Source organism: Ovis canadensis, chromosome 24, assembly GCF_042477335.2.
Source record: "Ovis canadensis isolate MfBH-ARS-UI-01 breed Bighorn chromosome 24, ARS-UI_OviCan_v2, whole genome shotgun sequence".
Classification (NCBI taxonomy): Eukaryota; Metazoa; Chordata; class Mammalia; order Artiodactyla; family Bovidae; genus Ovis; species Ovis canadensis.
Window position 1 is genome coordinate 54382722 of NC_091268.1, and position 24580 is coordinate 54407301.

The window sequence follows — 24580 nt, forward strand, 5'->3', positions numbered from 1 at the left end:
GATCTCCCGGGTAAGGCTTTCAGCGGCAGGTGCTGGGGTGGTCTCGTCCTGCCGGTGGGAGACTGCAGGCCTGTGGACGCAGCAGGGCCCCCAGACCCGCCTTCCCGTCTCCAAGCTACTCAGGAGCATGAAAAGCCTTCCTGTCACTGACCAGACTCACCTCCCAGTGGCCGCCTCCGGCTCTGGGAGAGGGACACGGCTCCTTTCTGACCGCATGTCAGCGCTCTGCCCTCGATCATTGGGGACACATGGGGATTAGGTGGGAGGACCACCGGGGAAGGCCCCACCCGTGGGCTCCCCACTTCCTGGGTGGAGATAAACGGAAACGACCCTCCCTTGTGCGCACAAATATTTTGTGAAGGAGGTTTATTTTTTTCTCCTCTTACCCCCAAATAACAGCAGGACACAGACCAGGCAGCTTCCACCCATGCCCAAGAGGGGCCAAAGCCAAGTCAGTGCTGTTCCCCCCAGAGGAGGCAGAGACTGAGGCTGAAGTGGTGGCCTCCCCCGCCGCCTCCTCCCCAGGTTTCTTCGACTTCTGAGGCCACGGCAGGGACTGAATAGCAGGCTCTGCAGCCTGGTGCCCACTGGGCCCGTCCCCCTCACCCTGGCAGGAGGCCTGCCTCCCGCTCCAGCAGCCGGCTGACCATGTCCAGGGCCAGGGGCAGGGCGGTGTTGCAGTCGCGGTGATAGCGGGGCTGGGACACCTCCATGCTGGGCGTGAGCACAAACTGGGCCACACTGGGCATCTTGAGCAAGTTCAGCAGCTCGGTGGCCCGTGTGCGGACAGCTCCCAGGTCATCCTCGCCGTGCACGGGGCCCACGGCTGGGCTCTGGGCCAGTGTCCTCATTTTGGACAGGAGCAGAGAGACCCTGGGGGTGGGTCAGCCTGTCAGCGCAGGAGCACCCCTCAGGTGGACGGGGGCTCGGAGAGGGGCCCAGCCACCAGGAGCACAGGCCAGTGTGGCCTCAACTGAGGAGTGCCCACAGCCCAGGCCACTGGCGCCCAGCTGGGAGGCTCATGCAGATGCTCTGCCCAGGTGTCTGGGAGGGGGCCACCACCGAGCCCTTTGCTTTCCCCACGGGAAGGCGGCAGGTTGTACCTGGGGATCAGGTCTTGGCTCCGGGAGGCCAGCTTGGTCAGCGTGGTCATGAGCACAGTGATGACCTGCGGAGGACACCTGGGAAGGGTGGCGGAGGGCCGAGACTGGGTGACCTCGAAAAGCAGGGCCTCCAGAGCTTCGAAGAACCTGTTGATCTGCTCCACGGTGCAGCGCCGGTCCCAGGACACCGAGAGGTACTCGCCAATGGCCCACACCTGGGCGGGGAACAGCACTCAACCCTCAGCAGGCCCCGTGGCAGGCGCGGGCCAGGGCAAGGGGGAGGCCGCCTTACCACAGAGGTGAGCATGTGCCCGGTGCTGCGGGGTCCCCCCAGGCTGCCCACGAACTCCAGCAGCTCTTTGGCCCGCTCGACCACCAGCGGGGGGTGCAGCCTGCACAGGCCCGGGAACTCGGAGCTCAGCACCCTGTCGGAGAGGACACCGCTCAAGAGACCCCAGCCCCACGGCCCGGCAGGAGAACCACCAGGTGGTGGGCCGGGCTGGCGAGGGGATGAGCCCGCCTGAGTCAGGCCTTCAGAAAGGGCACCTTCTGGAAGGCGCTGCCCAAGAGAAGCTGGCGGGGGAGGGGATGAGGCAACTCTCTGGAGGGGGAGAGTCTGTGCGGCAGCCCACGAAGTGTGGCTGGGCCTGGGAGGAGGCTGGGCAGGGGCTCTGCACCGACCAGAGCTGAGGGCACAGGGGGGCTGGAGCCGCAGGAGGGGTGAAGCCCCGCAGAGCCGCCGGGGGAGACCCACCTGTGCACGTCAGCCTCATACCCCTCAACCTGGAAAAGCGAGTCACTTCTCTCCAAGAGCAGCAGTGCCAGCTGGCTGGCCAGGGCCCCATCGGCAAACTGGGAGGGAGAGACAGCCTGGGTGCCCGGCCAGAGGCACCTGTGTGCTGGGCCCCGCTGTGTATGCTGCCCTGGGGGCTGCTCACATCCACATTCTGGGGGGACAGGAGCTCGGCCCGGGCTGCTGTGAGCAGTACTTTGTGCCCTGACCCACGTACTGCTGCGGTTGGCCCCGCAGCTCTGGCTGGCCCTCTGCTGCGGGCACAGAGGCCCTGGGAGGCGGGCTCACCTGTGTCACCGCTGCGAAGAACGCTCTGAGTAGAGTGGGCACAGCCTGGGCACACTGGAGTACCCGGGCGCAGCTGGCCAGGGGCTGCAGCAGCTGGTGGAGCGGTGTCAGCCTGGGGACACACAGCCCTGTCCTAAGCACCCGCTGCTGCCCTCGTCGGCCTGCCCTAGCTCCCCCGGGACACGCGTGTGGGCAGGGCGTCTGCGTCTGCCTCTCAGGTGCTCAGCCTTACTTTTTCCGTCTGCGGAAGGAGTCAGTGTGCCCCCACCCGCCGGAGAAGCAAGGACGGGACTGGGTAGCGAACAAACCACAAGCTCAGTGCCCGGGAAGTGCTCAGCCATGCAGCCAGCGCTGCTGGTGGCTGTGAGCAGAACTGTCTGGCCAGGTCAGAAAGCAGCAGGTTCTGGGCCGGGTGCCGGCCACAGTGGCCTGCGCTCAGGGCCCACCACCGAGGGCCTACCTCTCCACGGTCCCGCTGGCCTTGGCCCGCAGCAGGTGTTGGAACAGGCCCTGGGCCTGGGGGTCCCGCAAGGCCTCCAGGCAGCCGGGGGCTTTGACGGAGGCGTCCCAGAGCGGCCTCTCAGACGCAGCCTGCAACAACCTGCAAGCAGAGACGGCGGGGTGGGGCTGGGACGCGGCTCCAGCCCCACCCCCTGCCCCGTGGTGTCCCCGGTCAGGGAGAGACTTGAGCCGCCGTCACCCTAATGGCACCTGCTCTGGAGCAGGCAGGGCAGACATGTGGGAGTGGGCAACAGCGGGCTGGGCTCACCGGAGCTGCAGCTCCAAGGCCGCGGTCAGGCTTGGCAGGTCCAGTAGCAGGTGGAGCATCTCCACGGCTGTGCCCGCGTCGACCAGCGCCGGCAGGAGCGCCACAAACTCAGAGGTGAGGGCCGGACTGCTCCAGGCCAGGAACTGCAGGGAGGAGGGGCGCCTCAGTGCCCCAACCCCAGGGTCGGGACGTGCCCTTCACCGTCTTCCCCGGGATCCTGCTTGCTTCCACCCGGACCTGGTGCCAATGACCACTAGCCATCATTTCTTCCTGACTGAAGGACCGAGTCTCTGATTTTGGAAAAGCTCCGCAGTGACATGCCAAAAACACCCATCAAAGAAAAGGCGCCAAAGGGATGCCACAAGGGGCGCAGCCGCCCAGTGGAGACGCTAACTCTGAACCAACGCCGTGGGCTCTGCCAGCCCGAGCGCACCTTCCCAAAGGAATGGGCCACCGCGAGCATGGGTGCCCGCTGCCCCAGAGGCCCAGCTCACGTGCCTTGAAAAGGTTGGGGAAGCTGGTCCTAAGAAGGTCCAGGTTGCTGCCGGACAGCAGGAGGTGGTCCCTGCAGAACTGGACGAACTCGAAGGCCAGCACTGGGCTGTGGAAGTGTTTGGACGGGATCCTGGTGAAGAGGTGTTGGCAGACGGCGTCGGCGTCCACTGCGGCAGCCTCCCCTGAGAGCACCGGCTCCGTCAGGCCAGGAGGCCTCAGGCCTGGCCTCCAGGGCCTCTCGCGTCCCCAGGACACCCTTGGCAGACACGTCTGGCGTCATAAGCGCGGGCTGAGCGCACCCAGCTCTTCCCCAGTGTCTGGCCACAGACCCACCCCTCTGGGTACAGAGACGAAGACTGTTCCTTAGAGGGGCTGGCTTCAGGCACCTTCTAGGGAACTCCTTGGTAAAGAGAGCTTGAGATTACCATCACCCTGGTAACATTTTAAAAATCCCCTGCACGTGACTGCTAAGCGCCTATCAAAGCACTGCTGCTCTACGGCAGCAGAGGGGCCGCCCCTGCCCGGCGCCCTGTTCCCCAGCGCAGGAGGCGCTCACCGTGGTGCAGGAAGAACTGGGCGACGGGCAGCAGCACACGGGCGCAAGCCGGGTCCCCGCAGAGCCGGGTGCGCAGGGCCCGCAGACTCGGGAGGGCGCGGTACAGGAAGGAGGGGTCCTGCCGACAGAGCACGTCCAGCACCAGCACGGCCTCCACCAGGCACTGCGGAGACACGCGTGGCTCAGAGGGAGCCGTGGGCCCTGCCTAAGGCTGCCCGCTGGCACTCACCGCCTTCTGCAGGTCTGAGTCGGCCTTCCTCAGGGCTCCTGGGGGAGGGAAGAGGGCTACCTGGTCTCTCCGTCCCACTGGCACCTCCGGATGAGGCGGCAGCCCGTGTTCTGGAAACTCAAAGGGCGGCCAGGGAGCCCACACCCGGGGGGACCCCAGCGCGGACACGATGCGGGGCAGGTGGGACAGGCGCAGGACTCACGCCGGCCGCTCTGCTCCAGGAGGCGCTGGCAATACTCCAGGGCCTTTTCCCGCAGCCACTCGGCAGGCGGCAGCAGGTGGCTGGCGGTGGAGGCGGCCGAGAGCACTGACACGGTGGAGCCCTCCAGCTCTGACCTGTCGTCTAAAGAGAGGGGCAGCTCAGCAGCTCGCAGGGACGGGTGGTCTGGAGGGCGGGGGAGTGCCCGTGGGCTGCCAGGGCCGGAGCTCAGTCCCACCTGCTCCCACCCTCACGGGACACCCGTGGTGGGGACACCTGGACTGTCTAAACCGCTAGCAGGCGTGCGGATGAGGAGTTGCTTGACTCCAACGCCTGGAGCCCACAAGGCTTGGCCAAGGCGCCCAGGGGCCCGCCCTGTCCCACCTGCATCCGTGGCACCCCGGCGCGTGGGGCCGCCCTGCAGCAGCCAGGCCCGCAGCATGGAGAAGGCCTGCACGTTGAGCCGCTGGTCCTCCGTGAAGCGCTGGCCCGTGGACAGCACCGTGAAGAAGTCTGTGGCCACGGACCCGTCCATCTCAGTGACGGGGCCCGGCTGCAGGGGACAAGGAAGGTCAGCAGGCACGGCAGGGCCAAGAACAGCCAGGGCACCCTCGTAGGGCGTGAGAACACGGGCACTTGGGCTGACGACACGGCCCCGCTCCGGATCCCCACCCACACAACCCGAGACTCCTCACAGCATCACGGGCGCAGGACCCAAGCACCACGCCCTCAATGCCCGGCTGGAGACAGGAGAGGGGTCATCCTGGAACCAGGGAGGTGCCCCCACAGGAGGAGCTGAAGGCAGCCCGTGGGGTGGCCCCGGGACAGGGCAGCCCCCACCCCCACTGCCCCGAGACTCACCTGCCGGGCTCTGGGTGTGGAGAAGAAGCCCCCGGAGGCATGGGCCGCCCCCTGCTGGACACTGGCGTAGCGGAGCCAGTCCCCCAGCCGCTTGCTGAGCGCCTTGGTCTGCTCTGGCGGGGGGGGGAGGGGACACCGTGGGGACGGAGTTAAGTCTGCGTGGCCCCGGTGGTCAACCCCTGCCCCCCCACGCCTACACTGCTGACCTTCAGGAAGGGCATCTGGGGCCAGGCTGGCGACCTTGGACACGACCGGGAGGAGGTGTGTCAGGCTGGGCCCCTCAGACTGCCGACTCTCCAGGACCTTGATGACACACTGGCCCACGGTCCTGACCTGCTGCGGGTCGCCCTGCAGAACCCCTGGCGGAATGTGAACACCAACTCCCCCCCCAACAACCACCACTCTGCCCAGGCGTCCAGAACATCACCAGGGCAGGCCCGGACCAGCCTGCTCGCTCACAGGGCGCACACAGCGGCTGGATCACTGAGCCCAGGGCCACCAGGGGTGGGCTAGGGGGCTGCGGCAGTCACGTTACCTGGGCCAAGAGCACGGAGGCCACCAGCCCCAGCTGCCGCGAGCTCTGGGCGTGGTCACAGGACAGGCTCAGGCTGTCGGAGGGCGCCATCTCTCGCAGCACAGCGGCACAGAGCAGCTGGAGCCGCTCGGGGCAGCGGGGCGAGCAGAGGGCGGCCTGCAGCAGCGCCACGCACGTGGGCTCCAGCCTGGAGGGCAGGGGCTGGTCAGCCTCCGCGGGACTGGGCAGGCTGCCCGGAGGCCGGGTGGGTGCTCACCTCCTGCTGTACTTGGTGGCCGCCACGATGAGGAAGAGCCTCCGCAGGACGTCCAGGGTGTCGGGGCCCCAGTCCTCTGCCTGCAGCAGCGCGCTGATGCGGGCACAGAACCTGCCCAGCTCCACAGCCCCGACCTCCCTGCAGGGACAGGGAGACCGCCGCATGGGTAACTGGAAAGGCCGCCCCAGCGGGGGGCAGGCCCTCACGAACAGAGGGGCCCGGGTGTTGTGGGCAGGTTGCTAGGCCCCTCGGGATGAACCGCTGACGGGTACCCACCCAGGTCCTTGCCCCTCCCCTGCCAGCGGGAGACCCTCATGCCACCAGCGTCCACAGCAAGCCTTCACACACTCAGGTTTTGTTATTCCAGGACCAGAAAAACCAATTGGTTTAGGAGTCAAAACTAAGGGAGATTTTAGTTTGAACCAAGTTGCTTTTCAAAAGATTTTTTTAACTTCTGGGAACAAGAATTAAGCATGATAGAGCAAATATTATGACATTACTCTAATGCTTAATTTGAAATGTACATATATCTACTAAGCATTTAAAACAGGTTCCATACTGAATGTGGTCTCAAGACAGCCTGCTCCCCATTCCATGCTGAAAAGCAAGGAGAGGCAACATGCCAGCAAGTCACCATGCTGCGAGCTTTGGGGGGGTCTCGGAAGCACGCAGCCCACAGCTGGGCCCTCCCCCAAGCTGTGGGTGAAGCCCTCCAAATCTGTTCTGCTGGCACTCAGGGTCTGCCGTTTTGACCTTAGAGCACATGCACCCCCAGCCTCTAAGGCTGTGGAGGGGCCCTGGGCCGTGGCTTGCGCTTCCCCGTTTACTTGAGGGCTGGCAGAGAAGTCCCAGCAGACCTCCCGCCACTCCCCCTTACTCCGGCTGGAGCGGGACGCAGCCCCTACAAACACAAGCAGAGGCGTGAGTGGGCGGAGGAGACTTGGCCCTGGGCTGGTCCAGCCTGCCAGCCTGTCCCAGACAGCAGTGCCCCTCATCCACATCCCAACTCGGCCCCTTCCAACCAAAGGACTCTTCTGAAAGGAGAGTCCAGCCACCCACACGCTCAGCAGCTCCGAGCCTTCCCTACTTCACCAAGGGCACCGCGTCCTGCTCGCCTGCCTTCGCCCGGCTTGGACCCTCTGCCTGGAGCGCTCTTGGCTGCTTCCCTTCCTGCTCTGAGCTGCTGGTTAGTCGTCTGGTCCTTCAGGAAAGGCCCCCAGCCCTGCACTCACCCTCCCCGCTTACCCGAGTCCCACTTTCCTCTGCAGCTCACAAGTCATGCTTCTGATAAGTTTCTCCATCCTTCTTTCCATCTCTGAAAACTTTATAACTAAAATTTTCTCCCAAAACTTTAGTAATTTGTTTTAAAGTGTCACAAAAAATCAAAGAAATAATGAACACTAGTGAAACACAACTGATAGTTACTTAACCGTTCCTCAAATCTTAACAGGAGTTCCTGTCCACCGAAGCGGCAGAGAAACGAGACGCAGGGCTGCGCCTTCTGCCTTTCAGTCTGTGAGTTTATGACTGAACAGAAGACAAGCTGGGAGCTCTGAGTGGGTCTCGGTTCTTTGTGTCCCGGCAAGAACTGTGGGGCACGCACATCGCAGGCTGAGTGAGCTGCTAGCATTTCCTCTTTTCTGGGGCGAGGAGAACGGGAGAGCAGGAGGACAGAGCTCACTTCCCCCATGAGCAGACAACCACAGCAACGCGAGAGGCAGTGCCCACTGAAAACAAACGAGCCTGGCTGGGAGAGGGACCCACATGGACTTGGGGAGGAGGAGCGATCGCGTCCTGGGGACTGAGGGTGTGAACCACACACTGCGTGTCCCAGCCTTGGAGTCTGACACCAGGAAGATGAGTCCTTTGGGTGGTTTGGAAACCAGTGAGGCCATCAGCAGGGCTGCGAGAACCTAGCCTCCACTTGTGACACATGGGCACAGGCTCGCCTGCGGCTCAACTAAGGCAGAGGAAGCAGAACGCGACTGTCTGGGGTGTCCCAGGGCACGTGGTGGTAAAGAACCGCCTGCCAGTGCAAGAGATGCAGGTTTGATGCCTGGCTCAAGATCCCCCACTCCAGGGTCCTTGCCTGGAGAATCCCACGGACAGAGGAGCCTGGCAGGCTGCAGCCCGTGGGGTCACAAGTCAGTGGGACACGACTGAGCACGCGCTGGCTGGTTTCCATGCCGGCCCAGGTGAGCACCTGCCCTGCTCCCCTTTAAGGGCAAGGATGCCACTGCTGGGAGGGGGGTGAGCACACACTCAGGGAGCAGACCCAGCCTGGACCTCATCCTCAGGGCTTCTGCTCCAGCCGTGGGACCCGACCCCACCCCACAAGGGCAGTGATGGCCACGGCGGTGAGGAGAAGCCAGCCCCTCCTACCAAGGCAGCACCCTGGGGCACCCCTTCAGGGTTACACGCGCGGTATTGACTGTTCCATCTGATGTCACAGACACAGAGCAGTAAAGCAGAACGAAAGGGCAGAGACCTGAGAAGACAACTGACGAGACATGATTCCCAGAACAAGAGTTCCAAGTATTAGCAGGAAGACTGCTGTCAGAACTAGGGAAAAGAATTGAACACAGAATTTTAACAAGGAGCTAGAAAATATGAAAAAATGATCAGAGCAGATACATACAAATGAAATGAAAAGCATACTAGAAGGGATACCAACCGGCTACGTGATACAAAAGAACATGTAGGTGTCGTGGAAACTATCCAATCAGAACAGCAAAAAGAAACACATTTTAAGAAATGGAGACCAATTAAGACCCCTCTGGGACAACAGCAAGGATGCTAACATTCACATACAAGGGTCCGAGAAGGGTCGAAAAGGCATTCGATGAGATTATGACTGCAAACTTCCTGAACCTAAAGGAGGAAACAGCCAGGTACAGGAAGCAGAGACCCCTGAAAAAGACAAAACCAAAGACACCCACCCCAAGACACACCAAAATTAAAGTGGCAAAAGCTAAGGAGAATTCTAACGGGAACCCCCATATGGCTATCAAAGAGGAAAAACCTACAGTCTAGGGTGCTTTACCCAGCAATGTTGTCATTCAGAATTAGAGACGAGGTGAAGAACTTTTCAGACTAGCAAAAACTGAAACAGTTCATCAATACTACACTGACCCTAAGAGTTATAGGAATTTATAGATTAGGAAAACGCCCATGAGTAAGCGCAAATATATAGTAAAGGCTGTGGGTCCACCACCTAAGCTACCACAAAGGTCACATACATGAACCCCATGGTAGGTAACCACAAATCAAAAAGCCTCAAGAAACGATGGAGAAGCAGTATAAAAACAGCTGGAAAGCGAGCAACAGCATGGCAGTAAGTGCACGAAAGGGAAAGTGAAGTCGCTCAGCCGTGTCCGACTCTTTGCAGCCCCATGGACTGTAGCCCACCAGGCTTCTCCACCCGTGGACTCTTCCAGGCCTGAGTACTGGAATGGGTTGCCATTTCCTTCTCCAGAGGATCTTCCTGACCCAGGGATTGAACCTGGGTCTCCTGCGCTGCCGGCAGACTTTTACCATCTGAGCCACCAGGGAATCTCCCAGTACCCATCAGTAATCACTGTGAATGCCAGTGGACTATTATGCTCCAATCAAAAGACATGAGCCAGACTGGAAAACCCCACGGACGAGGAGCCTGGTGGGCTGCAGTCCATGGGGTCGCCAAGAGTCGGACACGGCTGAGCGGCTTCACTTTCACTTCTCACTTTCATGCACTGGAGAAGGAAATGGCAACCCACTCCGGTGTTCTTGCCTGGAGAATCCCAGGGACGGGGGAGCCTGGTGGGCTGCTGTCTATGGGGTCGCAGAGTCGGACACGACTGAAGTGACTTAGCAGCAGTAAGCCAAACTGATTAGTTTAAAAACAAGACACAACAATTATATATGCTGCTTAAAAGACTCCACAACTGAAGACACAGACTGAAACCAAAGGGGGTGGAAACAGAGACTTCATGTGAATAGAAACAGGAAAGCAGGGCAGCAACACTCATTATCAGACACGGCAGACTCTAAGCAAAGTCCAACAGAAGACAAAGAAGGGCCCATACACGAAGAGCACAGCATGCTCACTCACATCTGCACGCCCAGTAAAGCAGCGCCTAGATACTAACAGGCCAAAGGGAGAGCTGACGGCGGTCGAGTGACAGCAGGGGGCTTCAGCATCTCACACCAGTGGGCGCACTGTGCTTAGAGGCTCAGTCGCATCCGACTCTGCCCGCCCATGGGCTGCAGCCCTCCAGGTGCCTGGGGTTTCCCAGGCAAGAATACTGGAGTGGGGTGTCATGCCCTCCTCCAGAGGATTCTTCCCAACTCAGGGATCGAACGCAGGTCTCCCGCACTGCAGGCAGATTCTTCACCATCTGAGCTACCAGGGAAGCAACTGTATCAACAGACTTATTATCCAGACATAAAGTCAGTAAGGAAGCAGCAGCCTTGAATGACACAAGCTGACAAGGCGGGCGCTCCATCCAGAACCAGCCGGGTACACACTGTTTAAAATGCACATGGAATGTTCCCAGGATAGATCACACGTTAGATTATTAAATGAGCCTCAACAAATTTAAGAGGACAGAAATGATACCCAGTACCCTTTCTGACCACAACAGTATGGAACTAGAAATGAATTACAGAAAGAAAAAAACGGGAAAAACACAAACATGTAGAGTCTACACGCTACTAAGCATGCTACTGAAATAAGCGGCACAGAAAAGGAAGAGCAAATAGAAAACACCTCAAGAAGAAAACAACACACCCCCAAATCGACGGGCGCGGCAAAAGCAATTCCAGGAGGGTAGTTTACAGCAATCCAGGCACACCTCAAGGAACAACAGTCTTTGTCAAACAACCACCATCTAAACAACAGAAGAGACAAAGGCCACAGTCAGCAGGTGGGGGGAAATATAAAGAGCGGAGAAGAGGCAAGACAGACGGGAACAACAGACCAGACTGCGAAAGACAAGACTGACAAGCCGTAGGTGAGGGTGGTCAAGAGAAACAGAGAGGACCCAAATAAAGCAAGACACGAAAGAGGAGACATTGCTAAGTGAGACGCCAAACACTCCACAGACAAGAGCACCGATACGTACAGGCAGACGGCTGTGATGACCTAGAAGAAATGGATAAATTTCTAGAAACATACAATTTCCAAGACTGAATTGGAAGAAACAGACAATCTGAACAGACCTGTCACTAGCGGTGAAACTAAATTAGTAATAAAACTTCCAGCAAACAAAAGTCTGGGACCAGAGAGCTTCATGAGGGAACTCTACCAAACATATAGACAGGTAATACCTATCCTCAAACTATCCCAAAAGACCGAAGGGGAGGGAGCACTCTTCAATTCTTTCTATGAGGCCACAATTACCTTGATGCCAAAATCAGGCAGGCACTACAAAAAGAAAAAAAAACAACAAACCACAAACCCAAACAATTAGGTCAGTATCTATGATGAACATAGATTTGAAAATCCTCAAAAGAACATTAGCAAACAAAATTCAACAATAAAAAAAGATCATGGGGAATTCTCTGGTGGTCAAGTGATTAGAACCCTGCACTTTCACTGCTGAGGGTGAAGGTTCAATCCCTGTCAGGGAATTAAGATCCCACAAGCCATGAAGTACGGCAAAAAAAAAAAAATCCTACACCATGGTCAAGTTAGATTTATGTTTATTCCAGGGTCACAAGGATGCTTCAACATCTGCAAATCAATCGGTGTAATATACCATGTTAACAAATGGAAGGATAAAATTCACGTGACCATCTCAATAGATGCAAAAAAAAGCACTGGACAAAATTAAACATTCATTCACCACAAAAACTCTCATCAAAGTTGGTATCAGTTCAGTTCAGTCGCTCAGTCGTGTCTGACTCTTTGCGACCCCATGAATCGCAGCACGCCAGGCCTCCCTGTTCATCACCACCTCCCGGAGTTCACTCAGACTCACGTCCATCGAGTCCGTGATGCCATCCAGCCATCTCATCCTCTGTCGTCCCCTTCTCCTCCTGCCCCCAATCCTTCCCAGCATCAGAGTCTTTTCCAATGAGTCAACTCTTTGCATGAGGTGTCCAAAGTACTGGAGTTTCAGCTTTAGCATCATTCCTTCCAAAGAAATCCCAGGGCTGCTCTCCTTCAGAATGGCCTGGTTGGATCTCCTTGCAGTCCAAGGGACTCTCAAGAGTCTTCTCCAACACCACAGTTCAAAAGCATCAATTCTTCGGCGCTCAACCTTCTTCACAGTCCAACTCTCACATCCATACACGACCACAGGAAAAATCATAGCCTTGACTAGACAGACCTTAGTCAGCAAAGTAATGTTTCTGCTTTTGAATATGCTATCTAGGTTGGTCATAACTTTTCTTCCAAGGAGTAAGCGTCTTTTAATTTCATGGCTGCAGTCACCATCTGCAGTGATTCTGGAGCCCAAAAAAATAAACTCTGACACTGTTTCCACTGTTTCCCTATCTATTTGCCATGAAGTGATGGGACCGGATGCCATGATCTTTGTTTTCTGAATGTTGAGCTTTAAGCCAACTTTTTCACTCTCCACTTTCACTTTCATCAAGAGGGTTTTTAGTTCCTCTTGACTTTCTGCCATAAGAGTGGTGTCATCTGCATATCTGAGGTTATTGATATTTCTCCTGGCAATCTGGAGTCCAGTTTGTGTTTCTTCCAGTCCAGTATTTCTCATGATGTACTCTGCATATAAGTTAAATAAGCAGGGTGACAATAGACAGCCTTGACGTACTCCTTTTCCTATTTGGAACCAGTCTGTTGTTCCATGTCCAGTTCTAACTGTTGCTTCCTGACCTGCATACAGATTTCTCCAGAGGCAGGTCAGGTGGTCTGGTATTACCATCTCTTTCAGAATTTTCCACCGTTTATTGTGATCCACACAGTCAAAGGCTTTGGTGTAGTCAATAAAGCAGAAGTAGATGTTTTTCTGGAACTCTCTTGCTTTTTCCATGATCCAGTGGATGTTGGCAATTTGATCTCTGGTTCCTCTGCCTTTTCGAAAACCAGCTTGAACCTCAGGGAGTTCACGGTTCATGTATTGCTGAAGCCTGGCTTGGAGAATTTTGAGCATTACTTTACTAGCATGTGAGATGAGTGCAATTGTGCGGTAGTCTAAGCATTCTTTGGCATTGCCTTTCTTTGGGATTGGAATGAAAACTGACCTTTTCCAGTCCTGTGGCCACTGCTGAGTTTTCCAAATTTGCTGGCATATTGAGTGCAGCACTTTCACAGCATCATCTTTCAGGATTTGAAACAGCTCACCTGGAATTCCATCACCTCCACTAGCTTTGTTTGTAGTGATGCTTTCTAAGGCCCACTTGACTTCACATTCCAGGATGTCTGGCTCTAGGTGAGTGATCACATCATCATGATTATCTGGGTGGTGAAGATCTTTTTTGTACAGTTCTTCCGTGTATTCTTGCCACCTCTTCTTAATATCTTCTGCTTCTGTTAGGTCCAGACCATTTCTGTCCTTTATCGAGCCCATCTTTGCATGAAATGTTCCCTTGGTATCTCTAATTCTCTTCAAGAGATCTCTAGTCTTTCCCATTCTGTTCTTTTCCTCTATTTCTTTGCATTGATCGCTGAAGAAGGCTTTCTTATCTCTTCTTGCTATTCTTTGGAACTTCGCATTCAGATGCTTATATCTTTCCTTTTCTCCTTTGCTTTTTGCCTCTCTTCATCAAGGGAACATAATAAAGGTCATTTATGACAAACCCAAAGCTAACATCATACTCAACACTGACAAGCTGAAAATACTTTTCTTCCAGTATCAGGAACACATATAAGGGTACCCATTCTCACCATTTCTATCTATTTAACACAGTGTAGTGTTTTGTAGGAGCACTTTAGTAAGAAAGAAGTCCTAGCCACAGCAGACTAGGAGAATAAATAAAAGGCATAAAACTTGGAAGGGAAGTAAAACCCACTATTTGCAGATGATACGATACCATATATATATAAAACTCTAAAAATAAAATAAAATAGAAACACCTCTAAAGTTTCCACCAGAAACTATTACAACTAATAAAATAACTTCAGTTAAGTTGCCAGGATACAAGATTAATATTCAGAAACCTGTTGCTTTCCTATACATGTTAAAATCATTTGAAAAAGAATAAAATACCTAGGAATAAACTTAACAAAAGAGATGAAAGACCTATACTCTGAAAACTATAAAATACTGATAGAGGAAACTGAAGATGATGCAAAGAAATGGAAAGAGATCTCATGTACACGAGTTGGAAGACTTAAAACTGCTAAAATCTCCATATTACCCAAAGCAATCTACAGACTTAATGCAATCTCTTATCAAAATACCCATGGTTTTTCACAGAACTAGAATAATTCTAAAACATGAATAGGCAAAGCAATCTTAAGAAAAAGCAAAGCTGGAGAGAGGTATCATGCTCTCTGATTTCAGACTATACTAAACTACAAAACTACAGTAATGACTATGTAAACATCATGGTACTGGCAGCAACACAGACACACACACAGCCACACACAGCAACACACACACAGACACACACAAAGACACAGACACACAGCAACACACAGACACAGCAACACACACAGCAACACAGACACCACACACACACACACACACACACACACCAATGAAACAGAACAGAGAGCCCAGAAATAAAACCACACTTATGGTCAATTACCCTACGACAAGGGAGGCAAAATGCAGGAGGAAAAGACAGTCTCTTCAGTCCGTGGTGCTTGGTGAAGCTGGAGCTGCCTGTAAAGGAAGGAAACTGGAACATTTCCTCGCACCATATACAAAAACAAAATGGATTAAATAACCTAAATGTAAGATCAGAAACCATAAAGCTAGAAGAAAACAAACACTCTGTCACAGAAACAGTGGGAACGGTTTTTGGCCCTGTTTCCTAAGGCAAAGGAAGCAAAAGCAGAAACGAGCAAATGGGGCCCAATTATTACACTTAAAAGTTTCTGCACAGCAAAGGAAACCACCTTAATGGGAGAAAACATTTGCAAGTGATGTGACTAACAAGGGTTTAATATCCAAAGTAAACAATTCACACAACTCAATATGAAAAAAACAGTTAAAAAAATGGGCATACGACCTGAATAGACATTTTCCCTAAGACGACATACAGATGGCCAACAGGCAGATAGAAAGACGCTCAACTGAGAGAAACAAATCAAAGTCACAACGAGGTAACACCTCATACCTGTCAGAAATGCTATCAAATGAGAAGACCACAATAACAAATGCTGGTAAGTGGAGAAAAGAAAACCCTAGTTCACTGTTGGCGGGATTGTAAATTGGTACAGTCACTGGAAAACTGGAGGTTCCTCAAAACACTAAAAATTGAACTCATTCCTGGGTGTATATCCAAAGAAAACAAACACTTAATTTGAAAGGGAACATGCACCCCAATGTTCACAGCAGCCCTGTTTACAACAGCCAAGACCGGGAAGCAGTCCAAGTGTCATCAACAGATGACTGGATAAAGGAGACGTGGCGTGCACTCACACAACGGAGCATCACTGAGCCACAAAGCACGGAACTCTGCAAGTGCAGAGCATGGGAGAGGCCAGGCAGCGCTGGGCACAGTGAGAGAAGTCAGAGGAGACAGAGTCTGATGGTCATTCATACGCAGAGCCCAGAGTGGGGTTAACGACCACAAGAAAACAGACGCACACAGCACATGCTGGTGGTTATCAGTGGAGACGGAACCGGGGAGGGGAAGGGGTTAAGAGGCACAAACCAGGCGTTAAGCAAGGTACAGACATATTGTACAGCACAGGCAAGGTAGTCAATGTAACAACTTTAAATGGAATGTAATCTATTAAAATACTGAAGTACTACATTGTACCCCTGAAACTGATGCCGTGAATCAACTGTACTTCGACTTCTTGAAAAAGCTATTTTCCCTTAATACAGCTTCTAAATTCAAAACAGGCTGAACTGGAATAGTGGAACTTGAGTATTGGAATATATGTCCAAGATTGCAGGAAACAGACGTTTTTGGACGCAGTGGGAGAAAACATCAGCCTAACAAATTTTCAAGGGTTATTTTGACTACAGCAAACTTCTGCCCATTCACAGCCTTTACGACCTAGCCCGCATTCAAGATCTTGCTTCCCTAAGATCACAGGAGCCTCAACCAGCCCAATTTTTTTCCAGCAACTGGTCTAGCTCTGAATCCAGGTAGTTCTTCTTTTAAACCACGGTTCTGGCCGCCTCTGCGTCTCCTCGAGTAGCACCGAGTTTTACACTGACGGACTGCGGGGTCTGGGTCCGAGGCTACCTCTGTTTTCCCCCGTGAGTGGCTAGTTGGTGAGGAGAACGCTAGCGACCAGTCAGTGGGCGTCCAGAGGCAGCCCGGGGCCAGAGGGCCGAGCAGCATCCCCTCAACACGCCCAGCGCGCGCGCGAGAATCTAAGTCACTAAACCCTTCGCGGCTCCCCGAAGCCCTCGGAAGGCATCGGACTCGAGAACCTCGCACACAGAGCTCGCCACGGCTTAGTCCAGCAGGCTCCCCGGCGCCTCTGTGGCTTTCCCGGCCCTGCGCCGCCGAGCCTCCGGCCCACCCCCGCGGGGCCCCAACCGGCTAGCTTTCCGCTCTTCCCTCAGGGCGCCGCTCGGGCCCGCCGCCTCCCCCGGACCTCCTCACGCCGGGCCCGGCCTCCTCCGAGGCCCCGCGCTGAGACCCACCGCCACACGCCCGAGGCGCTCACCTGGCCTGGCGGAGCAGACTCTCCGTCCCCGCCGCCAGCATCCCGCCGCCGCCGCCGCCCTGAGGGCGGGCCGCGCGCTCCTGACGCGAGCGCCTCGCAGAGCAGTGCCCGCACCGACGCCGGCTTCCGGGCCGCGCAGCGTGCCGCGTCACGTGGGCTCGGCGCACGGCCCCCGACCAATAGGCTTCGACGCGGCGCCTCTGCACGGGGGAGGGGGGCGGGACTCTGCGCTGGGGGACCTGCACGGGCTTCCGGCGCTTTAAGCCGCGGGTCCCGGGATCGCTGGGGCCCGGCGCCCTGGTGTGGCTCCGGGCGCCGTTAGGAGCTTCAGCCCAGCGCCTCCGTTCCGGGTTCTGTCCCACAAACGCCGTCCGCTCCGTCGCCGGCAGGTCTTGTGTGCAGCGCAGCTGAAACTGCTGCACACACCCCGTCCGTGCGCTGGGTCCGTGTCCAGAAGTTTGCAAGGAACAGCGGCAACTCCTAGAAGCTCCTTTCTAAAATTCCCATTTCATTTTTGCATCTAATGTAGGCTGTCCCTGCCCCTTAAGAAAAAAAAAAAAACTTAATCCCCACCATAATCACAGGCTCTCAGTATCTCGTTTTACAGGTAAGGGCAACAGGCTCAGAGAGGGAACGTCAAATTCTAGCTAATTCTGAAAGGTGTGCTGGCCGCAGTATTTCCACCCTGCAGACCGCGTGGGGACACAGGGCGGGTCCTCTGCGCAGTGACAGCGTGATAAATGCTGTCACAGTCGACCCAGGAGGAGTTCTCTGTGAGGGACGTGAGGAACGGGTGCCTCAGATGAGCCCCGAGGGTGTCAGGCCAAGGGATGGGAGGGGAAGGCAGAGGGAAGGTTTGAAGGCAGCATGAAGGCCTGCTTCCCCAGGCTTACATACTGGCAGGAGAGGAAAGAATGGACTGGGTTGTTGGGGGGGGGGGGTGCGGTGTAGAAAGGGCTGATCCTGAGTGAATGTGTGTGCGTGTGCATGGGTGTGTAGAAGGGGCTGACCCAGAGGAGGGAGGGAGGGAGCCTGCCTGAGCTAGGTAAGGGCCACGGTGGAGGAACAGGGAAAACCGAGGGCGCCAACAGCTTCCTGCTTTTAGGGTGGTGCCGTTCCCTCGGCCATGTGGCAGGAGAGGATGCAGAGGATTGTGGAATCATTCATTCATGGAACAAGCCATGATGGTGGCCCTGGGTTGTGCTTGGCAGCGTTTTAGGTTCTGGGAGACAAGAGAGGCTAAGTCCCTGTCCTCACAGAATTTACAGCCAGAAACACGGCTATCAAATACGCAACCATATGCAGCTCAGTGGTGGCAAACGCTCTGCAGGGCTGATGAAGGGAGGAGAGGGGAGGGTAAGGTTGGGTGTCTTTGCATAGGGCAGGTCAGCGAGGCCTTGGAAGCGTGAGCGGTGAGGAAGACCCTGGATGGGGGAAAGGGGGACAGCGCAGCGCCCACCAGGAAGGGAGCTGGGGAAGGGAGCCTGGTCGCAGGCCATCTTGCCGAAAGCCTGCCACATACCGCACAGCAACCGTTTCACACCTCACACGAGGAGGGCTGTTACTGAAGGAGGTGGCTGAAGGACCGGCTCAGGGCCCAGGGTCATACCTGGAGGAAGAGGAGGGATCTGAACTGGTGGCCGGACTCCCGGTCAGCTTGGAGCCACTCTGCCCACTGCATGCTGAGGAGTGGCCGGTGAAGCGGGAGGACGGCCAGGGACAGATGGGGTCCCAGAGGCCACGGGACTCAGGGTCGAGTTCCAAGTGCCGTGGGGAGGCTGAGCGAGGTCAGCCTGACTCGGGGCACCTGGTGTCCATCTGCGGCTGGTATGGAGATGGAAGGCAAGTCATTTCATTAGAAAATTCGACAGAAAGACCTGCAGTGAGGTGTGGGAGACATGGAAGAAGCTGGAAGGGTTACAGTCTGGGACTTGGCCGAGGGACCCGGCAGGGCTGACGTTGACCGGGGAGGAGGCCCGCAGGCTGGGACCACCAGATGCCGTCGGTTGCTGTTCTCAGGATGCCTGCTGGAGCTGAAGGAAACTGCTGGGCACAGGACGCGTGCTCCTGCCTCCCAGCCCCACCCCCACCCCACACTGCAGCAGGCTGCCCGATGTCGGGAGCTGGCACAGCGGGGATGGTCTGGCAGAGGCCGAGACCCGAAACCACGAGACAGCACGGCAAGCTGGGTCTGCAGCTAGCAGACGGTAGCCTAACAACGACACATGGTTCTGGTGGGAGTCTACTGGTTTACTCCAGCCGCGCGCACAGCTCGAGTCCAAGGGTGACTGCACTGGGGCGGATGTGCACTCCTCAGTGGTCCACACCCAGGGTCACAGGGGAGCTTAGCTTTCACTGGGAACTGCGTCCTCTCTCCCCACACACATCCGACTGAATTACCAAGGGTGATATTTGACGGTTTCTTACGAAAACGTGTAAAATGCTATTTTAAGGTCTTCATCACAAACAAACCTTTAAGACCTCAACAGTTTAAAAAGATGCTAATTAGCCAGCGTAGCTCCCGAAGCTTACCACTCTTGCTCTTGCTTGCTATATGGCTGGACTCCCAACCTGTGCTTAACCTGTTACTGAGGCATTAAGGCTTTACCGATCCTCACTCTGGAATGGTGGTGGAGTTCCAGAGGGAGGAAGAGAGGTGCTGGAAGCTCCTTTAGCACCGCAGGCCACTGCGAGATCTGAAGCAGGCACGTGAGTCACAAACACTGGGGAACCTTGACGAGGACGGATCAATGACGATCTTTCATCAGACCCCGGTCAGAGGCGGCCTGCAGTGCCGACGCCTGAGCGCCTCCTTCCGGTGATCTGTCAATACGGCAGCACAACGGGAAAGCATCTGCTTGGTGGAAAAGACCCTGATGCTGGGAAAGATAGAAGGAACAAGGAGAAGGGGGCAACAGAGGGTAAGATGGTTGATGGCATCACTCGATGGACATGAGTGTGAGCAAGCTCCAGGAGTTGGTGATGGACAGGGAAGCCTGGTGTGCTGCAGCCCATGGGGTCGCAAAGAGTTGGATACGACGGAGCGACCAACAACAGTGGAACACTCTTTCGACACTCTTTCAACAACAGTGAAAGAGCAAGTGGCGACTCCCTGCAGCTGAGAGGGGAGCTGAGTGTCCAGGGCACCTGCCTATGTTTGTCCCTCAGCAGTCGCTCACAAGACCACGCGGAGCCCCATGTCGTTTCTTTAATATATAATTTTATTTCTGGTTATAGAAACAAATGCTAAGAGGAAAGACAAAACTTCCCCGTCCACATACAACAATTTAATAGAAGAACAGTTAAATGGAAAAAAAAAAGTAGAAATTTTAAACTTTGTTATAGCTTTAAAACATTAACGTCTGGTACAATTAGAAATCACATTCAGATCTCAAACATTTTTAAAAAAATGTATGGCTGCTTATTAAAAAAAATACTGTATCCCACTTGAAATGAAAACGCAGGCCGGCCTAGCTGAGGTGGGTCCTGCCTGCTAGCACCCCTCCCTCCACCCTGCCCAGGTGCTGGGGTGCATGTGTCCCTCCTGGGTGCCCCAGAGGCCAGAGCCCACATGCGGATGGTGAACCACGGCCACGCGAAGCGACTTCAGCCTCCTGCCCAACACGCCACGGAGCCTGATTCCCACTCTACAGGATACCGCCACTCTTTTAAAGCACTGATGATTAAACGTATTGTGGAAAAAACTTTAGACGGCCACCATGAAAAAGAAAAAGCACACAGACACGCCCCCTAACAACACCCGCCCCCGCTGAAGGGCCTTTACAGGCTAATTGTCAGTCAGATAAGAAAACAATCCATGCTGGGTTTATCCCTTGCCCATGTGCACCAAGCTGCCTGGGATCTGGGTCTGAATATAAGCAAGAATCAAGGACCCACTTTCATCTTTCCTCCTCGTCCCTGTCCTAAAGCAGAAACGGAGCAGGGTCGGTCCCCCTTGACCGGGTATCCAGAAAGCCCATCCTGGAAGCAAGCTGGGAGAGGCCAGACTTAAGAATGTTTGATTTTAAATCCTATTTTTACTTACTACAATTATTTTTTGGATAACAACTCAGAAATTTAGAGGCTAACATCTTAAGAAGCCACAGGTGTAGTTCTGTAGCCTTTTGGCCAGTTAACTTCATGCACAAGAAATCCATTTGGGGTTCATGGACCTCATTCCAGCTCAGCCAATATGCTCAGAATTTGGGGACAGCTCATAGCATTCCTTGGGGGTCATGGCAACAGCTTGAGAGGGGCCAGTCTTATCATTGCAGCTAAGAAAGTAAGTAAATAAGTAAGTGAAAGTTGCTCAGTTGTGTCCGACTTTGTTACCTCATGAACTATACAGTCCATGGACTTCTCCAGGCCAGAATACTGGAGTGGGTAGCCTTTCCCTTCTCTAGGGGATCTTCCCAACCCAGGGATCGAACCCAGGTCTCCTGCATTGCAGGTGGATTCTTTACCAGCTGAGCCACCAGCAACTAAGAAAAACCTTCACATGAGCAGCATGGAATCTTTAGTGAGTCGGACCAACACGATGGTAGCCCAGGGGGGGTCACAGTGCTAAACAGCTATATTCCTCTCAGGTCTGGACTCCCCTGCACTTCTTACTGTTTCTCATGTAGAGTGAACCACCAATAAATATTTGAATGAGTCCAATGAGCCACTGATTGCAGAAAAAGGATCTCAAACGAAGAATAATGAACTAGAATTCTTCCAATTCTATTTCGACTCTTAATGGATCTGGGGCAAGAGAGAGTATAGCTTGGAGACCTCTTGTCTCCCTTGGAAGCAAAAGGGTGATGGAGGGTGTAATCTGAAGACCCCCTGGCTCGTCAGGGCTGGGGGTGGGGGTGAGGGGGTCCCATGCAGCCAGCGTTCAGCCCATCAACCAAAGCAGAGAAACCTGTCTGCTGCGGCTCCCCCCTCCCCCTCCCAAATTTGCCTTCTCAGCACCTTCACCCAGTTGCTCCCAGCATGACAAGCAGGTCCAAGGAATGAAGGAAATCCTCTGAGCAAGATTCTTCCCTGGAGAAAAAGAAAGATGCCTAGAAAGAAAGTGCCTGCAGCCCCGTCTTTTTTAGAATACTGAGAGAGAGGAAAAGACGCTGAACACCCTGAGGCTTGCCTACTTGAAGCAATCTCCACCTCAGGGCCGCGTGAAGACAGAGCACAGGGTCCCTCCTGCTCAGCGCTGAGCCGGCAGGAAGCCTCCTGTCACCGGGCGGTGGGCAGGGTCACTGGGCGGGGCCAGGCCTGCAGCTGGGGGCGGGGCCAGGGCAAGTGTTGCAGACAGTCAGACCTCTCACTCAGACGTGATGGGGACAGAGGGGGGGTCTTGTCAAACCCAGAGACATGAACCCTTCCAGCCTCTCTCCTCTGCTGAGTCCCGTGCTCCGGGGCATGAGGACAGGAGGGGATGACCCCGCGGGCGGGGGCAGAGCTGAGCCAAGGCCGGAGCCCAGCGGACAGGCCTTCCGCAGGGACGCCCAGACAACCTGGTGGTGCGGGAGGTGGGGCACCGACGACTCGGCAAGTGACCATTCTTCTCAGCAGAAGAGCAAAACTACTTTCCCTAAACACACTCAGCCAACAGGCCCACTTTCTGTTTCCATTTAGAGCAGATGCTCGCGGTGTGTGTTAAACACAACACGCTGCAGGGCAGCTGCGACTCCGGGTGGGCCCCCTCACGGTCGGACGAAGCCACCCCAGGGGCTGCGTGGTGACTGATGGCCCAGACCGGCCCTTGGCCCCAGGGGGGAGCAGCTTCTGGGGGTAAGAGACGAGGCAAGAGGCCGGCCCGGCGGGAAGGGCGGGTCCGCGCGATGGAGACGAGGCCTGGAGGAAGGGACCGGTGAGATGAGAGGAGTCCACGCGTGAGAGCAGCCTGACTGCGGACAGAAGCCTCCCTCCTTCTGGGGCCCGTCCCCGCCTCGTAGCAGCACGTGTGAATAAGGTAAACGACGCGCGGTAGGTCACTTCGCTTCCGGGCAGAGGTATCCCCAAGGGCGGCCTCGAGCTGCGGGCCGCGAGGGCGTGGCTCCCACTGGCACCGCCCCCCACCGCCGCGGGGCCTGCCTTGCAGCTCCGTCCATTCCTTCTTGCACTGAAGCCGTGGAGGGCGGCCGTGAGCTGCCGGGGGCTCGGCAGCGCCCCATCTCAGACGAAGCCGTCTCAGGGCAAAGCAGAACCTGGGGCTTGGGAAGAAGACAGCTCCTTCTCTGGCCTCAACCGCCCCTCAGTCTAAACCCAAAAGGAGCCGCGCAAAGGACCCTCTTCTCTAACACACGCTCACATTCAGTCTTTTCTTTGCCTCCAAAAAGGAAGAAGCTGACCAAAGGAAAAATCCAAAAGTTTCTGTCTCCTCCTGAATTTCAAGGGGTCAGTGGAGAAGTTTCTGTCTAGAGACCTCGGGACGCGCCCCAGGAGCCAGGCGGCTCACCCTGACTGGTCCAGGCAGACCTTGCTTTAGGGGAAGTAACCGCGCCAGCCGAACAAGACCTGCTGCGACCTAAACCAATCTCCCTCCAGGCCCAGCGGGGTCTGGATAAGCAGCCAGCAGCCTGGTGGCCCCACCAAGCCCACCCCCTCCCGCCTGAGAATCACCAATGAGCGTTGATTAGCAGCTCAGAAGTCCACTTTTCACCTTCTCCATTTGGCTTAATTCTGAAGCAGAAAAAACAACCTCCCACAAACAGCAAACTGCGAACGTGAGCCAACCAGGCGGCAGAAAGAGCCTGAGGGCCCCTTGCAGCAGAGGGGGTCGGAGGTGACGATGTCCAGCCCGGGGGGCCCCCTAGTGCTACTCCGACCTCATAGGGGATCCCAGGGGGGTGGGGGGAAGGACAGATGGTCTGAACCCCGACCACAGGCTCTGCCCGACAGCGCCAGGTGACCCAGAGCTTCACATAGAAATGCAGGTGGCAGATGAGAGACACTCAGCGTCCACCCTGGGCCCGCGAGCAGGTGACACTGGCCGGAGGGGAGGCCGCTCAGCGGGGTAAGGCAGGGATTTTTGTGTTGCCCTGCTGTGCAGAGCGGCGCCCTCCTGTATCTGGCGCTGGTAAAGGTCGAGTACAGCTGGACAGGTGGGCCTGGTATTCGGATGGAGGGAGCGCCTGTGACGACAGGCCCGAGCGCACCCGCCCGGCCGACCCTCTGTGGAGTCCAGCCCCTGGGTGATCCGAGGCGGCCGTGGCCCCAGCATCAAGCCAGATTACCTTTTTATTTCCCAGCCTTGGGTGGGTTGGTCTTCGTGCCATACCTGGGCGTGTGGAAAACCACGGCTGCTGGCTCTCCGGGCGCTCCTGCAGACGGGTGTGGTGGGGGCAGGTGCGGCCCCACAGCCTGGGGGGCTCCGAGGACACCAGGGATCTTTCTGGCTACAGCAGCATCTTTCCTGGACAGCTGCCCACTCCTGGCCTCTTGGTCTAAGGATTAAGTGCTGGCGGGCGCCACAGGCCATCTGGGGAGATGACCAAAAGCCCACCCAGAGGCTCACCAGGAACCTGGAGTGGCTGGTCCCCTGGACCTGGCCCCATGGGGTCCCTTCTGCCCAGAAGGAGCTAAAAAGGCATGTGTTTGGCATGTGGCAGAGCGCCACTGAGGACACCCCATCCCATCTCCCTCCCAGTTCCAGCCACGGCCCCGCCTCCACTCCTTTCTCCCTGAACCACCGCCAGGGTACAACAGTGAGGGAGTCCATGGTAACACAGAGAAACCAAAATGCCTCGGAAGTCAGGAGCACAC

The 24580-nt window shown here is 55.8% G+C and overlaps 1 protein-coding gene across 2 annotated transcripts; it reads right to left on the bottom strand.

Annotated features, from left to right (window-relative positions):
• Positions 1–349: 349 nt before the first annotated feature.
• Positions 350–17507, bottom strand: AP5Z1 (adaptor related protein complex 5 subunit zeta 1). Of its 2 annotated transcripts, none has more exons than XM_069569595.1 (17): positions 16832–17507; positions 6085–6222; positions 5829–6015; positions 5500–5641; positions 5294–5406; positions 4817–4985; positions 4436–4576; positions 4234–4271; positions 4005–4167; positions 3452–3630; positions 2954–3096; positions 2645–2785; positions 2185–2296; positions 1858–1955; positions 1396–1528; positions 1104–1318; positions 350–873 (listed from the first exon to the last, which is right to left on the bottom strand). In XM_069569595.1, the coding sequence occupies exons 1-17, from the start codon at positions 16870–16872 to the stop codon at positions 603–605; spliced, it is 2424 nt and encodes an 807-aa protein (XP_069425696.1). In that variant the 5' UTR covers positions 16873–17507; the 3' UTR covers positions 350–602. The 2 variants fall into 2 exon arrangements, with proteins under 2 accessions (XP_069425696.1, XP_069425697.1); XM_069569596.1 differs by having other exon boundaries at positions 5294–5401; positions 16832–16981.
• Positions 17508–24580: the final 7073 nt, after the last annotated feature.